Source organism: Anas acuta, chromosome W, assembly GCF_963932015.1.
Source record: "Anas acuta chromosome W, bAnaAcu1.1, whole genome shotgun sequence".
NCBI classification, from domain to species: Eukaryota; Metazoa; Chordata; class Aves; order Anseriformes; family Anatidae; genus Anas; species Anas acuta.
The window spans coordinates 4,383,588-4,401,556 of NC_089016.1; the positions used below are offsets into that span (position 1 = coordinate 4,383,588).

At 52.0% G+C, this 17,969-nt stretch overlaps 2 protein-coding genes across 2 annotated transcripts in view; one reads left to right on the plus strand and one right to left on the minus strand.

Annotated features, from left to right (window-relative positions):
• The first annotated feature begins 9,454 nt into the window (after window positions 1–9,454).
• The window catches only part of LOC137847112 (olfactory receptor 14A16-like), an 89,015-nt gene continuing 80,500 nt past the window's right edge, over window positions 9,455–17,969 (plus strand). Inside the window, exons 1-2 of the mRNA XM_068665393.1 lie at window positions 9,455–10,294; window position 11,096. Coding sequence (XP_068521494.1) covers window positions 9,455–10,294; window position 11,096 — 841 coding nt within the window. The remainder of the gene's footprint in view (window positions 10,295–11,095; window positions 11,097–17,969) is intronic.
• On the minus strand, window positions 13,532–15,539 carry LOC137846980 (olfactory receptor 14C36-like). The gene has a single exon (XM_068665132.1). The coding sequence runs from the start codon at window positions 14,957–14,959 to the stop codon at window positions 14,024–14,026; it is 936 nt and encodes a 311-aa protein (XP_068521233.1). The 5' UTR covers window positions 14,960–15,539; the 3' UTR covers window positions 13,532–14,023.

Sequence of the window (17,969 nt, forward strand, 5' to 3'; positions counted from 1 at the left end):
ATCCCTGGGGCTCCCTCCCTCAGCTGGGCACGCACACTTCTTGACAACAAGTACATTTCTCCAAAAAGTCAGGCAGCAGAGTCCGTTAAGACATCTCATGCTGGATTTTAATCCTGTTGCTAGGAGGGCACTCAGCTCACACCCATGCCTGCCCAAGGCACTCCGGAACTGGGATTCTTCTGCCCTCACTTCAGGTGTGCACCACATGGGCACCTGCAGGTTAGCTCCTTGTCTCATCTCCAGGATTATTAATGGAGATGGAGGAAATCAGGGGGCTGCAAACACCTGGTGACATGTCAGGGGGCAGAGGTACGTGCAGGCATCTGCAAGCTCTCATGGAGGTATCATGAGGGACAGGGCAGCACCTGGGGGCATCCCCTTGGAGGCTGGTGGGAATGCCTTTGGCCAGCTGAAATGACAGCAAATGCACCCATTTAGGACAACTAAACCTGTCCCTCCTCAGTAGGCTCAGGGCAGCCTGTAGAGGCATCCACCTGACCCAATGGAGAACTGTGCCACAGGGACAGCTGAGTCTCTCTCTCCCTCTTCTCCATCTGGTTTTCCCTCCATCTCCAGGGACTGTAACGGCACTTGTCTCATGGACATCCCTACATTGCCTAATGAAATTGGGGGCAGCTGCTCCATTTAAAGCCAATTCCAGGCCTGCAGTGCTACCTGAGATGCCAACGCTGCCCAGCACCACTGGAGCATGCAGCTGACACGGGCAGCACAGGACCCACAGGAAAGCTCTGGCCATTCACAGCTGGTACTTAGAGGGCACCCTTGAGGGCATCTCTGGTAGACGTGGTGCTTATGAGCAAGTGACTGCTTCCCAGAGAGCCAAGGTCTGTCCCACTTCTATCGGGTAGAGGCAGGCAGTGCACAGATATGAGGCACTTCACACCAGAGTTTCCATTTATGTCATTCAGCTTGCAAACACTGCTGCTGCTTCTCATCCCCACCCGTTAATCACTCTGATGGTACTATCCAGACACAGTGATTTTTTCTGTGTCCCTGGATCACAGGATGCCCATAGCCAAGGACGTTTTCAGCAGCCCCTTCCCCTGCCTGGAGATCGGACTCAGCTCCAGCACTGGCCCTCAGGGCTGCACCAACACCACAAAGGCCCTCTGCTGTCAGAGCGGCACAGCCCAGGCCTGTTTCCTTCTGGCCTTGGGAACACCAAGGCTTGCCCTCCTTCGGGTCCCTCATTTCATCCTTCTATGGCCATCTGCCATCCACGGCAGCAGGTCTCTGCCCTGCTGGAAAGCCTTTGCATGTCTTGGGTCTTGGGCAGAAGGTCTGGGACAAGTCTGAGTTTGGCCCTTGTGCCACAGCTGAGGTGCTGCAGCCCAGATGTGCCCCAATGCCCTCGGCCTGGGGCACAGACGGGAGGAGCTGGATCCCCACTGCAAGGAAGCTGTGTCAGCATTAAGGAGTGCACTGCATCTGTCCAAGCTGTTCTCCCTACTCTCCCCTTCCGCTGCAGTGCTGCACTACCCCTCTCCCTTACCATGAGGTGCTGTAGGTAAGTTTGCCATTCCCTCGTGTGCCACCTCTGCCTGTGGCATGGCAGCGGGGATGTCCTGGGAGAGGGTGCTGAGGCCTTCTCAGAGCACAGAGCCTTGTGGGACATGAGGGGAGGAAGGCCCAGGAATGTGCTGCAATTCCCTCCATATAACACATCCTAATGCATCCTAACACATATAATGCATCCCAGGCGCCTTCGCTCCCATCGTTTGAAAAAAGCCCAGCCCCAGGACAAGACTCAAACCCTACCTTCCTGGGAGAGCTCCCAAAAGCAGAGGTATCTTAGTACAAGAACACAGCAGGGACTACTCCAGTGCTCCACGTCCTTTATTCCGTGGGCTTTGCCACCATTTGGAGATGTTCCTGGTGGATTTGTCAAGAAATGCCGGAAAATATGTCTCCTTGCTACTGACCTCACAGGCCTTCTAATGACACGGTCTGATGTCACAGGGGGAAGCCCTGCGTCACTGGGATATCATCACTGGAGCAGCGGCAGTGCCAGCACTTCCCTGCAAGGCCTGGTCCCTGCTGGGCACTGCTTGGGTGCTCCCCAGCGCTGTCCTTCTGTGGCCAGGAGTGGGGTCAGCAGGCAGAAAGCTTGCACTGGGCGACCCTCGCTGACGGGCAGGAGCACCTTGCAGAGGAGCTGTGGTTGAGGAGCCAGGGCGGGCATCCCTTGTCCTGAGCTGAGGGCCAGCAGCAAGCGAGATGGAGGGCTGCTGGAGGGTGACCATCGCCTCTGGCCTGACTTCCCTGTTCCCAGTGTTCCTGCAGCTCTCCCCCAAAGGTAAGGGTGTCAGGAGCCCGTTCCCAAGATGTGTCACAGGGGCTGTCAGCTGTCCAAAGCTTTGCGGGGGGCTGGAAATGGCTGGTGGCTGCTGCACGAGCCTTGCCTGAGTGTCCCTCTGGGCTCAGGGGAGTATGTGGTAGCCAGGATTCCTGGGTCCTGATGCTAGGGGTGCCCTAAGCCCCAGGGCTCCTCTGGGCATGGATCAGCCTCCTTGTGATGGGGACAGTCCAGGGCCAGGTTTCCTTGGGAGCTGCTGCCTCTTCAGGATCTGGCTCTGGGAGGAAGGGCGTCCGGTGTCCCAGAGACTGGTGTGTCCTGCAGCTCCACAGGCCTCTCAGGAATGTGCCAGAAATGCCTGTGTTGGAAATCAAGCCTTCCCCTTGTACTGATCTCCTTCAGGGGAACCTCTGCTCCTTCTCTCCTGTGCCACCAGGCTGGCAGAGCATGTTCTGGGTGCTGAGATGCCATCCCTGGATGGCCACAGCCCTGGTGCTGGACCCTTCCAATCTCCCTACTGTGGTGGTTTTACACAGGTACACAGGTGAACTCCATGGCCACTGCTCTTTTACTTCCCCACCTACAAGACAAAGGGGGAAAAATATGATGAAAGAGCTCAAGGCTTGAGGTAGAACAGGAGGTCACCCACCAAATATCCTCATGGGTACCAATTATCATCACAGGCAAGACAGACTTAGCATAGGCAAATTGATATATTTTATTGCTTACCCGTGACGGACTACAACCTTGAGGAAATACAAGCAAACTAAAAACACCATTCCCCCCATCCAGCCTCTTGTAACTCCTTCTCCTGGGTGGAACAGGAGAATTGGGAATTGCAGTCAGTCCGTGACATTGTTTCCACTGCTCCTTGATGGTCAATCTCTGCCCTCTCTGGGTCCCTCCTGTGGGATGCCCTCCTTCACAAATGAATCCTGCGTGGGGCCATAAGCAGTTCAGATAATGACAGATATGACTGGATCATGATAAAATAAAGTTGTTAGAAGCAATATATCAGCTTCATAGTTGCTGACCACAATGTTCATTTTTTGTTGGTGTAGTAGTTGTGTTTGGTCTCAGAACTGTGTTGGGTAGCACATTACATATTGTGTGTGTTCCCTGTTGTGCTGTTTATCCTTTGTGGGGGCTCGTTTATGGTTATTAGTTTACTGCCTAACACTGCCTTATGTTGTGATAAAATTACTGGTCATGAGACAAATCTGGTAGTTGTACTCAGCATTGCTGTCACCTCCATGCTCGAGGAACTTTCTCTCAGAAGCTATTTATAATTAACAGTCTTTACTTTTCTCCTCAGGGAGCCAATCTATGGAAGGGATGAGGGGGAACACTTCTTCCCACATCTAGTTACAATAGCTCTTCAAAACTTTGAATCCATGGGATGTTCAAACCAGCCTGTATATATTGTTTTGTGTCCTGAATGTGTTTCAGGTTTTGTTTAAGGTCAGAGTAAACTATTTCAGAATGCCACACAATGATCTGCCTTGAGGCAGGATAATTATGAGGGGCAGGGTGTGTGGGAGGATATGGGCAGGCACCTAGAACTGTGGGCACCTCCAATGCTTTCTAACTTCACCCCCAAAGAAGTGCAGAATCATAAAAAAAAAAAAAAAAAAAAAAAAAAAAAGAATCCTGACAATTCCAAAGTGACAGAAATCACTGCGATGTGCTGGTGCTTAGATTGCTGAGTTGCAATCTACACAACTCCAATCCCTATGACTGGGCTAGAGAACCAACCTGTGCCTGTATCAGTCAAATATATAGATGAGAATAAAATAAAATCAGGAAAGAAGCTCCTACTCCTAGAGGGAAGGAGGAAGAAGAAGATGAGGCAGGCTCCTCCCAAGTAAAGCCATGAGAGAAATGTGTGGACGAAGACAGATATAACATAAAAGCAGCAGTAAGCATCTGATCACTATTCCTTGGGGAGCTGTGAGATGTGTGATTAGATTTAAGCCATCATCTAGGCCAGCACATTGTCACCTGGCTGCTCTGATACGTGGATAACAGGGCCGGTAGCCTGGACTTAGAGGGCAGGGAAGCCAAGCAGCTGGGATCCCTCTCCAGGGAAGGGGGCATTGACAAAGCAATTGGAAAAGGGGCACAAATCCTCCCTCTCTTGAGGTAACTCCTGTCAGGTGTAAAGGAAAGGTATCCCTTCAAGGAAGATGTTGTATGTCACCCAGGCAAATGGATGACCAGGGAGAGAGGCAGCCCGTATCTGATGGAACTGGCCATGCTGGAGGTGATTTATGGTGATTTATGCACATTCAACAGTTTTCTACCTTGCCCGGTGCCTCACAGGATCCTTCAATTGTGGGGTTGCTGAGGGTTGACGTGCCAGTAGCTACCCAAATGGTGCACCAGTGGCAATATGGCACCATCCAAGATTCCCTGATTCCCATATATATGCTGATTCATCAACTGGAGAGCCAAGGACTGATCAGCAAAATTTGTTCACCTTTAATAATCCCATAGGGTCAGTGCAAACATGTAATGGAGATCTGAGGCTAACGGTGGAGTATTGTGTCTAGAATGAAGTCACACCAAATTCAATAGATCATCTATAGTCTTCTCTCCTTATAGTCTTAGCTCTAAGAGCATTTAAATGATCTCTTACAGCACCTGAATGCTGCTGTCTGATCCCTTCCTGGGATGATAAGGAGCCAGTACCTCCAGGCCAGAACACTCTCCCTGTACCCTTGGATGCAGGCCCCTAGGTCCCATGGACTGTTAAGGGTGTAGTTTGCAAAGTAACCATGGATTTTATCCCCACCCACCACCTGTTGTAAACCTGAAGAGTCCTGCCTCAAGGTACAAAGGGCAGGGAGACCTGGCTGGTGAGAGCTGAGGCCCTGTGGAGATGTCCGAGACACAACAGCCATTACAGCCAAGGGTCACGTAGAAGAGAAAGGAAAAAAGAGAACATTTAAAAGAGAACAGAATAGGTTTAGCTCTGCCTGTGACACATGACTCCTTTTGCTCTGCTGACAGCCTCTGGAGGCTGACCTACACGTAAGGAGTAGGAACAGGTTTAGTTGTCCTACATGTGGCATCTGAGGAATGGCCCATCAGACTCCCAGAGGATTAACCTCAAATTTCAGCAGGTATTTCCATCTGAACAGCTCCTGCCTGTCCTCCATCTCCACTAAGGAGCTATTGTGGCTCAGTAATTCGCATTAAGGTGCCTATGTTGTGGACACCTGAACTGAGGCCTGAGGAATCCCAGCTCCTGTGGGTCTGTGGCAGATATGGGAGGGAGCTGAGATCCCTTTCCAGCCCCAGGAATAAAAACAAGCATGAGATGCCTTGACTAACTCTGTGGAATTCCTTCCTGAAGTGGAGATGAAGGAGATCAGTCCCTGACCATGGTATCATGTCCACACTGACACTGGGACAAGAAGATGTGATTGTTACACTTAATTGGTTTTCTGCTAGGAGAAATGATCCTGCTGTCAAGAAGTGTGTGTGCCCAGGGGAGGGAGGGAAGCCCAGGGATCCCTTCAGGCTGTTTCCCAGCAGGTTCCCCTGCAGCCCCAGGGCCATGTGCAGGGAGCCTGGTGGGGGGCAGAGCAAGGGAGGCCTTGGGCTGGGCCTCTGCTGCTGAGCTGGGCCGGGCTCCTGGGCCCAAGGGGAGCTCCTGGCAAGCGGGCAGCGCTGCACAGAGACAGCTCTGCCCAGGAGCAGCTCCTGTGCACAGCGCAGCAGGGCTGTGGGCACTGCCTGCAGCTGGCACTGGGAGGGGGGAGAAGGGAAAGAGAGGTTACGGGCTGTTTGGAATATGAGAATACTATGAGCTCAGAGGAGGAGAAATCTTCCTAGCATGTAACACGGTAAGTGTCTTTCTGTAGTGTATTGCACAGGAATATCAGGGAAGGTTTCAAGACTGAGAACTTCCCTTAGAAGATCAGACCAGATGCACTTGGTATTTCTTTAGTGTGGAAAAGCACAAGCTCCAGCCCAGGGGTTCCCTACTGCAGGGTCAGTGTCCAGGTCCGGAGGGTTCCCTTGTCTCAGGATGGCTGCAGGCTGTGAAGCCAGGGCTGCAGGCAGGGGTGTCCAGGGCTGTGGTATAGAGCAGGGTCCCTGCTGTGCCCCAGGGGCTGTGTGCCGGGGCAGGGCCTCTGCCGCCTGCCAGGCTCAGCACTCAGCCTGCCCGGGGAGCTGCCCAGGGCGCTGCGGGGAGAAGCTGTGGGTGGAAGGAGCCCCCCCGGCAGGGCAGGGTCCTGCTGCTGGTGGGAGGCTGCTGCCTGGGGCAGCCAGCTCACAGCAACACAGCACATCTACAGGGTATTTCCCACAGGTTTTTCATTAGCATTGTCAAGGCAACAAATATTTTAAAGACATAGAGCTTTCTTGACTCTCTCTTTTCTGTTTCCATTTGCTGAGGAAGCTGGGAGGATACATTAAGGGAAGAGAAAAAGTTCAGTTTGGGCAAGAGGCTGACAGCTCTTTCCCAGTTCAGACAGAAACCTGATAATGGCTTGTCACCATCTCTGTAGGCTAAGTCTGCACCACCATCATGTTTCTGGCCACTGAATCTTTTCTTCTGATCTGCTTTTCTGGACTATCAACTGTTTATTGTCCCATCACGTGCCATGCTGCTCAGAGGTTTCTGCAGGGCAGATCTGAGTGCTCAGAGATACACAGATGGGAGAAGTCTGAGAAACAGCTGCAGGATTAAACAGCTCCAGGCACTGAAGATATGTCAGGGAAGGAGGGAGGTGCTGTACAGGGTAGATTTGGGCATCCTTCTCTCAGTTGCTGCAATGCAGATACCTTCTTCTATGTAAGCTCCCTCGTCCCCTCTCCCAGCCAAAACTACTTCTGCCATGAAGATCATAGAATGAATCCTATCATAGAACGGTTTGTGTAGGAAGTTACTTTAAAGATCATTGAGTTCCCAATCCCCTGCCATAGGCAAGGGCACTTTCCACTAGACCAGGCTGCTCAAAACCTGGCCTTGTAAACTTCCAGGGTTGGGGCACCCACAACTTCTCCTGGCAACCTGTTCCAGTGCCTCACCACACTCTGAGTGAAGAATTGCCTCCTAATCTCTAATCTGAATCTGCCCTCTTTTAGTTTAAAACCACTCCCCCTTGTCCTATCATTATCTACCCAAGTAAAGAGTCCTTCTCCATCTTTTTTATACGTCCCCTTCAAATACTGAAAGGTGGCAATGAGGTCACTCCGAAGCCTTCTCTTCTTCAGGCCGAACATCCCCAGCACTCTCAGCCTTTCTTCATAGGGGAGGTGCTCCAGCCCCTTGATCATCTTTGTGGCCCTCCTCTGGACCCACTCTAACAGCTCCACATCCTTCTTGTGCTGGGAACTGCAGACCTGGAGACAGTACTCCAAGTTGGGCCTCACCTGGGCAGAGCAGAGGGGGACCATCACCTCCCTCGACCTTTTGGCCACTCCTCTGTTGATGCAGCCCAGAATGGAGTTAGCCTTCTGGGCTGCAGGCAATCACTGCTGGATCGTGTGGGGCTGATCATGGTGTCCAGGGCATGAGCTGCCATGTCTGCAACCAGAGCCCCAGAAGAGGAGAGGTGCCTCTTGGTGGGCATGCTCCCCTTTCCTATTGCATGACAGAGGGGTTGCCAGTGACTGCTCAGCATCCCTGGGGTCTGTTCACAACTGGGTGAGGCTTTCTGGGGGGGTTCTCTGCCTCTTTGTCTTCCACTGAGTGAGCACTGTGATATTTCCCCACATTTTCTCCACCCGTTCATGCTGCTCCTGCTATTGTGTTCAGGCTCTCTAGGGATGGGGTTTCAGGTGCAGTTCCAAAAATGACCCTGAACATCCTGCCACAGATGTGTCTGCATAGCAATGAGGTGTTCCATCACCCATCTGACTTCTGGGACCACAGACAATGCAGTGCAAGACGGTGGGTAATATGCCAACGATCTCTTCAGAAGACCTCATCTTCTGCCATTTCCCTGTTTTCTAATCTGTGTCACCTGGGCAGTGCAGTTGACAGGGCATGGGAAGTAAGAAGGCTTTCCACCTTAGGAAACACATCAGCCTCCTTGTGGTGTCAAGTCAAGCTATTCTCCACAAGGGCGCAACTTGGTCTGGCTGTCTGAGTGAGGAGCCATCTCCCATTAGTCTCTGCACATCTGGGCTGAGAAGGAGAGAGAGAGGAGATTGGAGAGCTGCACTTTGGATCTGGACCCCCCCTGCTATGTTCTGTTCCTTTTCAGAGAAACTTCTGAGTGTGGTCATCCTAGCACTTAGAGAGGAAGGATGGGGCAAAGGTAGGAAGAAGACCAATGGAGAGACCAGACCTTCTGATGCTGCACTAAGGCCCAGGGTACACTTCTGACCCTCAGGACTCACTAGTGTTCAGGTTGAAAGAAATCCAAGTGCTTTGGATTTCCCCTCTGTCGTGGTTTCAGCTAGGATAGAGTTAGTTTTCCTCCTAGTAGCTGGTAGGGTGCTGTGTTTGGGATTTAGGATGAGAATAATGTTGATATCACACTGAATTTTTAATTGTTGCAGAGCAGTTCTTCCACTAAGCCAAGGACTTTTCAGCTTCTCATGCTGTCCTGCAAGCAGGCAGTCTGGGAGTGCAGCGGGAGCAGGGAGGGGACAAAATCAGGACAGCTGACCCAAACCGGCCACAGGGGTATTCCATACCATCTGACATCATGCTGAACAACTAATATAGGGGGGCTGGCTGGGTGGGGGGACTGGCTGCTGGGGGATAGGCTGGGCATCAGTCAGCAGGTGGTGAGTAATTGCATTGTGCATCACTTGTTTTCTAAACATTAACAGTCGTAGTACTAGAATCACTATAATTATTATTTTCTTTTCTTTTCTGTCCTAATAAACTGCCTTTATCTCAACTCACAGGCTTTCATTTCTTTCTAATTCTCTACCCCATCCCAGAGAGGGAAGGGGGAGGGTGAGCAAATGGCTGTGTGGCCAGCAGGGCTAAACCACAACACCCTCTTTTAATGAATGTGCATCTGATGTGACAAGGAATGCAGGCAGTGTATCACTAAGTTTCAGAGGTTTCTGCAACAAACTGAGTAGGTTTCACTCAAAGACGTCTGTCCAAAACTGTCACTGCATTTTCCTTCTTCAACAGGTCCCCATTCCCAGGGGAATCAAATGTCCAACAGTAGCTCCATCACCGAGTTCCTCCTGGCATTCACAGACACACGGGAGCTGCAGCTCCTGCACTTCGTGCTCTTCCTGGGCATCTACCTGGCTGCCCTCCTGGGCAACGGCCTCGTCCTTACAGCCATAGCCTGCAACCAACGCCTCCACACTCCCATGTACTTCTTCCTCCTCAACTTTGCCCTCCTCGACCTGGGCTGCATCTCCACCACTGTCCCCAAAGCCATGGCCAATGCCCTCTGGGGATCCAGGGCCATCTCCTATGCAGGATGTGCTGCACAGGTCTTCCTGTTTGTCTTCTTGTTTTCAGCAGAATATTCTCTTCTTACTGTCATGGCCTATGACCGCTATGTTGCCATCTGCAAGCCCTTGCACTACGGGAGCCTCCTAGGCAGCAGAGCTTGTGCCCAGATGGCAGCAGCTGCCTGGGGCAGTGGGATTCTCAATGCTCTGCTGCAAACTGGTAACACATTTTCCCTGCCCCTCTGCCAAGGCAATGCTGTGGACCAGTTCTTCTGTGAAATTCCCCAGATCCTTAAGCTCTCCTGCTCACACTCCTACCTCAGGGAAGCTGGGCTTGTCATGGTTAGTGCATGCTTTGCTTCTGGATGTTTTGTATTCATTGTGCTCTCCTATGTACAGATCATCAGGGCCGTGCTGAGGATGCCCTCTGAGCAGGGACAGCACAAAGCCTTTTCTACATGCCTTCCTCACCTGGCCGTGGTCTGCCTGTTTGTCAGCACTGGAGCTTTTTCTTACCTGAAGCCCCCCTCCATCTCCTTCCCATCCCTGGACCTGGTGGTGGCTGTTCTGTACTCGGTGGTACCGCCAGTGCTGAACCCCCTCATCTACAGCTTGAGGAACGAGGAGCTCTTGAATTCTGTGAAGAAAGTGATTTCCTGGAGTTTTTTCAATAGTTATAAAATTATTGCCTCTTTCCATAAATGACTCCCAGCATATCTGATGTCAGACCTGTGTTTTGCTTGTTTTCATTTTTATAGGTAAGTATGGTTTTTCTGTTCCTGCACACTTTGGGATTTCTCTCACTTCACAGAATCACAGAATCACAGAATTTCTAGGTTTGAAGAGACCTCAAGATCATCGAGTCCAACCTCTGACCTAACACTAACAAATCTTCCACTAAACCATATCACTAAGCTCTACATCTAAACATCTTTTAAATACATCCAGGGATGGTGACTCAACCATTTCCCTGGACAGCCTATTCCAGTGCCTGGGAAGAGTACAGGGATGCAGTCCAGATGTGCAGGGATGGCATAAGGAAAGCCAAAGCATGGATGGAACCGAGCTTGGTGAGGGATGCAAAGAATAACAAGAAGGGCTTCTATAGGTACTTTGCTCTGGAAAGAAAGGACAAGGAGAGAGTATCTCCTCTGATGGATGAGAATGGTGAACTGCTAATAACAAACATGGAGAAGGCTAAGGTACTCAACAATTTCTTCGCCTCAGTCTTCACTGCCAGTCAGGCTTTCAAAGTCTTTTGTTCTCTTAACCTCTAGATGGAGGCTGGGGGAGCAAAGTTGCACACACTGTAAGTGAAGAGGAGGTTTGAGACTACCTGATGTAACTAAACAAGTACAAATCTACAGGGCCTGCTGACATGCATCTGAGGGTCCTGAGGGAATTTGCTGATGTAGTTGCCAAGCCACTCTCCATCATATTTGAAAAGTCGTGGCAGTAAGGCAAAGTCCCTGGTGACTGGGAAAAGGAAAGAGGGAAACATCACTCTTAATTAGGCTAGAAAGGAAGACTGGGGGAACTACAGAAGGGTAAGCCTCACCTCTGTGCCTGGCAAGATCATGCAATGGGTCCTCTTGGAGGCAATGTTAAGGCACATGCAGGACAAGGAGGTGATCTGGGACAGCCAGCATGGCTTCACCAAGGGCAAATGGTGCCTGAGCAATCTGGTGGCCTACAATGGAGTGACAGTATCAGTTGACAAGGGAAGACTGACCAATGTCATCTACCTGGACCTCTTTAAGGCTCTTAAAACAGTTCTACATGACATCCTGATCTCCAAGTCGGAGAGGTATGGATTTGATGGCTGGACCATTCAGTGGATAAGGTGTTGGCTTGAAGGTCGCACTGGGAGAGTAGTGCTCGAAGGCTGTATGTCCAAGTAGAGGCTGGTGATGAGTGTTATCCCTTAGGGGTCTGTCCTGGGACTGATATTGTTTAATACCTTTATCAATAACATAGACAGTGGGATTGAGTGCACCCTCAGCAAGTTTGCTGATGACACTAAGCTGAGTGGTGTGGTTGATACAATAGCAGGAAGAGACACCATCCAAAGGGACCTGGACAGGCTTGAGAAGTAGGCCCACATGAACTTAATGAGGTTCAACGAGTCCAAGAACAAGGTGCTGCAACTGGGCCCGGGAAATCCTGGATGTGAGTACAGACTAGGAGAAGAACTCACTGAGAGCAGGCCTGCAGAGAGGGACTTGGGGGTTCGGGTGTATGCAAGGCCCAACATGAGCTAGCAGTGAGCTCTTGCAGCCCAGAAGGCCAACTGCATCCTGGGCTGCATCAACAGATGAGTGGCCAGCAGGTCAAGGGAAGTGATGGTCCCCGCTATGCTCTGCCCGGGTGAGACCCAACTTGGTGTGCTGTTTCCAGGATTGCAGCTCCCAGCACAAGAAGGGTTTGGATCTGTTAGAATAAGTCCATTTTCTGTCCTAATAAACTGTCTTTATCTCAACCCACATGCTTTCATTTCTTTCTGCTTCTCTCCCCCATCCCAGAGACAGCGGGGGGTGAGTGAGCGAATGGTTCTGTGGAACTTAGCTGCCAGACGGGTCAAACCACAACACCCGCAATTAAAATGACTGTTGGGACCCTGAGAAACTCATGCTGGGTCATGTGTGACAAACTCAGACTGAAAGATTCTAGAGCAGGTGACTTTGAGTGGCTGTGGCAGATCCCAGCATCTTGCTCCAGTCTGGGAATATGTCCCCTTCCAACTAGAGAAATTAGAAGGCATTAATATGAACACAACCAACACAGGTTCAGCTGAAGTGAAAGCCCCAACCCAGGACAATGGAGTGAAGGTCCCTGGGCACAACTGCAGAAAGACTTTGCAAGACCTCTGCCAGTGACAGCTCAAAGCACCAAATGCATCTTGGTGGTAGTAGGTCCTTTTGGCACATGGGCAGATGTCCTCCCTGGCAAAACCACCACGGAGGCCACCACTGCAAAGCTGCTGCGTAACACCGACTTTTGTCCCCGGGGTCCAGATAGGGGAGAGGGAAGGGGAGAGGCAGGCCGTGGGGAGGGGGCTGGAGTGAGGTCACTGCCACTGCAGCAGCCTGATTGGCCCTCAGAAGGGCTGGCCGGCAGGCACTGTGACATCATCCCGCGCATCAGAGAGCCCCCTGGGCAGCAATGACGTCACTGCAGAGGGGAGGGCGAGGGGCTGGCAGAGCCCCATCGAGGGGCTGGCTGGGGGTCCCCTCTGCTACAGCCACATTCAGTGGCAGTGCACATTCAGGGCTTGGTCGAGCTCCCCACATTACAATCCTAATGGCATCCTCAGGGTCCCCTCCTGCCATGGCCCTCCTTCCTTTGCAGCCTCCTCCAGCCCACGGCTCTGCCCTGACCCAGCCACGTCCCATGGGGGCATCTGCAGACAGCCCAGCTCCAGGTCTGCAGGGCTATGGGCCAGGACCAAGACCGGCATGGTTGGCCATTCCCCTGACAAGGGTCCTGAGTGCCAGTTCTTGACCTCCCTGCCCCCTGCCCACCTCCCTGCCCTCTGCTCACCTCCCTGCCTTTTGCCCAGCCCAGTGGCACTAGCCCCATGGCAGTGCCCACTGTAGGTTGCTGCACGGCTCTGGCACTGCCACCACAGCCGCAGCCCCTCTGAAGGCCACAGCAGCTCCTGGGGGCACAGAGGACTCAGCCCCACAGATGCGGACATCCATGGCACAAGCGTACAGAGGTCAGTGTCCCCTGCTGTGCCCCCTGCTCTCTTCTGCAGAAGATCCTCAGAGGCTTGCCGCCCCTCCGTGCCATCCCTGGAGGTCCTCAAGCATCTCCTACTGCCCCAGGGCCAGGGCAGCCTGCCCCGAGCTGCTGCAGCCAGAAGGGTGTTTGCTATTGCCATTACTTCCTGATCAGCTGAGAGTGGGTCTCAGACAAAGAAGTTGTTTTGGTTTCATTTATTTTGTTTAAATACACAAAGACTCTGGCTCCTTATTTATGCAAAGCCTCAGGGTCACACAAGATATCCATCAGGCTGGATGCGGCTCCATGCAGCCTACTTTAGTGCTTGGCAACCCTGCCCAGAAGAGAGGGGCTGAAATTACATGACCTTTAGGGTCCTTTTCATGAGTCTCTTATATGTTGGTAATTGAGTACAACAGGATGAAAAACAGCATTTCTTTGAGGAAAACATTATCACACAGGGAAATAGAAAAACAAAACCAAACAAATCCCTCCAGAAGTTAAGAAAGGCTTTCCATGTCTTTACATAAACTGTAATTCATCTAAAGAAGGAAAGAAGCAGTTTATAGCTGCGGAAAGGCACAATGAGTTTCCTCAGCATATCCTGAAAAACATCCATGACATCACTTTCCTAATGGCATTCTTGAGCTCCTGGTTCCTCATGCTGTAGATGAGGGGGTTCATTGCTGGGGGCATCACCGAGTACAGGAAAGCCATCACCAGGTTCAGGGATGGGGAGGAGATGGAAGGGGGCTTCAGATAGGCAAACATGCCAGTGCTGAGAAACAGAAAGACCACAGCCAGGTGAGGGAGGCATGTGGAGAAGAGTTTGTGCCGTCCCTGCTCAGAGGGCATCCTCAGCACAGCCATGAAAATCTGTACATAGGAGAAAAGAATGAAAGCAAAACACCCCCAGAACAGAAAACAACTAAATGTGAGAAGCCCAATTTCCCTGAGGTAGGAGTGTGAGCAGGAGAGCTTGAGGATCTGGGGGATTTCACAGAAGAACTGTTTCACAGCATTGCCTTGGCAGAGGGGCAGTGAAAATGTATTGGCAGTGTGCAGCAGAGCATAGAGAACCCCACTGCCCCAGGCAGCTGCTGCCATCTGGGCACAAGCTGTGCTGCCCAAGAGGCTCCCATAGTGCAGGGGCTTGCAGATGGCAACGTAGCGGTCATAGGCCATGATGGTGAGAAGGAAATACTCTGCTCCAATCAAGAAAACAAAAAAGAAGACCTGAGCAGCACACCCTGCATAGGAAATGGCCCTGGTATCCCAGAGGGAATTAGCCATGGCTTTGGGGACAGTGGTAGAAATGGAGCCCAGGTCAATCACGGAGAGGTTGAGGAGGAAGAAGTACATGGGGGCGTGCAGGCGGTGGTCGCAGGCTACGGCGGTGAGGATGAGGCCGTTGCCCAGGAGGGCAGCCAGGTAGATGCCCAGGAAGAGCGCGAAGTGCAGGAGCTGCAGCTCCCGTGTGTCTGCAAATGGCAGTAGGAGGAACTCTGTGATGGAGCTGCTGTTGGACATCTGATCTTCCTGGACCAGGGGGACTACCCAAGGAAGAAAAGACAGTGATTATTCAGAGATAAAACCTAATGCTGTTCCCGTCCAAACACCCCTACAGTGACTTTCCCCTTTCTGAGGCGTTTCTTTTGCTCCCTTGCCTGAGGTCTGGTTGGTGCTGGAGGAATGTGGCCCTGGGAGCAGCGGTCTCTACTGTGTGTGCTGGAGGATTCAGACCTGTCCTACAGCTCTGCACAAAAAGAAACCAGGAGTGATCTCTGATTAAATCTACCTCTGATGTATTGGACTTCACAGCATTACCACTCTCAACACTCTTTACTGATGTACTTGTGATTTACTTTGTTCTATCTACATCACACTCAGGAGCATTTTTAGAGGGTAGAAAACCCTGGCAGTTGTAAGAAATACCAGGTGAGCTTTTGTGAGTCCCGGAAGGCAAAGTGACTGTCCTTAGTGCAGTGAGGATAGCCTGTCTGTCCATCTACCCTGGTCTCAGCCAGACTCCTCTAGGGCTCAGTCGAGTTACCCACATTGAGCTGCTCAATGATTGTGGCCTCAGAAAGTCCCTGGAAGGAGATACAGCTTTGTCTGTGCCCCACGGACGAAGATGCCCAGAGCCCCACAGGTTAGAAGGGGAACTCTGGGCACCTTCCTCCTATGGACACATCTGCGTGGTGTGACCCAGAGGGTCAGTGCTTGAGTTGCAGCTGAAAGCCAGATCTGCAGGGAGCCATAAAGCAAGAACAGCAGCTGCAGATCCAAGAAGAGAGAGGAATATCACAGGGCTTCTGCCAGGGGAGGCAAGGCGAGGCACCAACAGGAACTCAGAAGGGCCTGCTGTGAGTGAGGTCCTGCTACTGAGGTTATGAGTCATGTCCTTAATCCTGTGGCCTAGAGGGCAGACAGAGAGGTGCCAGACTACTCCGTTAGCACTGTCCTACAATTCCCTGCCCATTGCTCTGCTGCCTGCAGCTGTCCCTGCCTGCAGCTGGGTCTCTGTCCCCACACCTTCTGCCTGCAGCTCACAGCCCCCATCCCACCCGCTGGGTGCTCAGCTCTGCCCTGCAGACACCTCCTGGCAGCAGGGCTCTGCCCAGGGGCAGCTCGCTGGGGACATGTCCTAGAGCCCAGGTCACACAGACCCTGCTGACACTGCACATGTGGTGGTGGAGCTTTCTATGGGCTGAGGGGAAGGAAAAGATCCTTGTAACCTCTCAGCCATCATGGAGTCTTAGGCGCTTCCTGGAATTAACAGCAAATATTTCTATTACAACTGAGGCAAGTAGAGAAGATTGGAAGTTCAGGAGGCTCAGAAAAGCTGTGACTGAAGCTGAAATCCCCTACTTTATCCCAGCTCTCTCAAAGACCCTTTAGATACACGCTGGTTGTGCTGTGGAGCTGTGAGCAGGCTGCCCCAGTCAGCAGCCTCCCAGCAGCAGCAGCATGCCAAGGGGGTTCCTTCCACCCGCAGCTTCTCCCCGCAGTGCCCTGGGCAGCTCCCCGGGCAGGCTGAGTGCTGAGCCTGGCAGGCGGCAGAGGCCCTGCCCCGGCACACAGCCCCTGGGGCACAGCAGGGACCCTGCTCTGCACCACAACCCTGGACACCCCTGCCTGCACCCCAGGCTTCTCCTGCCTCCACGAACTGCGGCTGCTTTGCCCTCCAGCCAGAGACTTACCGGGTGCAGGGCTGGGAAGTCTTCTCCTGCAGGGAGCTCTGGGCATGCTGCCACTTCTGCCTGCCTTTAAGCACTGTGTCTCTGCAGGCAGTGCCCCCAGGCCTGCTGCGCTGTGCAGAGGAGCTGCTCCTGGGCAGAGCTGTCTCTGTGCAGCACTGCCCGCTTGCCAGGAGCTCCCCTTGGGCCCAGGAGCCCAGCCCAGCTCAGCAGCACAGCACCCGACCATGGCATCACTTGCTCTGTGCCATTGGGCTCCCTCGAGGTGTCCCCAAGGCCTCAGGGCTGACAGCTCCTGAAGTCATCGGGGTCTCTCCTGGGGTGTGGTGTTTGAAGCAGACTGAAGTCATCAGCGACTGCTCCTCTCTGAACATGGGAGAGACTGATTTTAGAAGTGTGATTTTTCCTATTGATGTGCAGTTGTCAAACATGACGTTGTGGTTTAACCCAGCCGGCAGCTCAGCACCACACAGCTGTTAGCTCACTGTTCCTGCAGCTCCACAACTGTAAAGCTCATGGGTTGAGATGAAGACAGTTTAAAAGGACAGAAAAGGAAGAGATTAATAATAATAATAACAGCAACAATAACAACATTAATACTTAGGTATACAAAGCAAGTGATGCACAATGCAATTGCTCACCACCTAATGACTGATGCCCATCATCCCACCTCTGAGCTGTGGTCCCCTTGACCCTGGCCAGCTTTCATGGGGATCAGGTGTTGTGGTCCTTTGACATTTGTTTTAGGGTAAAACCAGCTTTCAGAAGGATTTGGATTCTTTCCTTCCCTTTCTCAAATACTTCTGCTCTGTTGCCCCACATGATGATGTCACCAAGGTACTGCAGGTGTTCAGGAGCTTCCCCCATTGCAGGGCAGTCTGGGTCAGTCCACGGTAAATGGTAGGGCCAATTGCTTTGTCAATCACCCCTTCCCTAGAGGGGGATCCCAGCTGCTTGGCTTCTCTGCCCTCTAATTCCAGGCTATTAGCCCTGTTGTCCCAGCACTGGAGCAGCCAAGTGACAATGTGCTCACCTAAATGATGACTGAATTTTTTTCACAAATCCCATAGCTCGCCCTGGGATAGGGGTCTTGTGGTTACTGATGCTTTTCTGATCTCTTCCTCTTTGCCCTCCTTCTTCCTTGATGGCCCAACTTTGTCGAAGCATTCCTTGTCTTCTTCCTGCATTCTTGCCTGCATAGGAGTTTCTTTCCTTTCTAAGGAAAAAAGAAAAATGATTTTTTGCATCCATAGTTTTCTCTTGCAGAAAGGTGTAACCAATAGTGACACAGGTTGGTTCTCTGGCCCAGCTATGGGGCCCATCAGAGGGGCTGAAGTGCC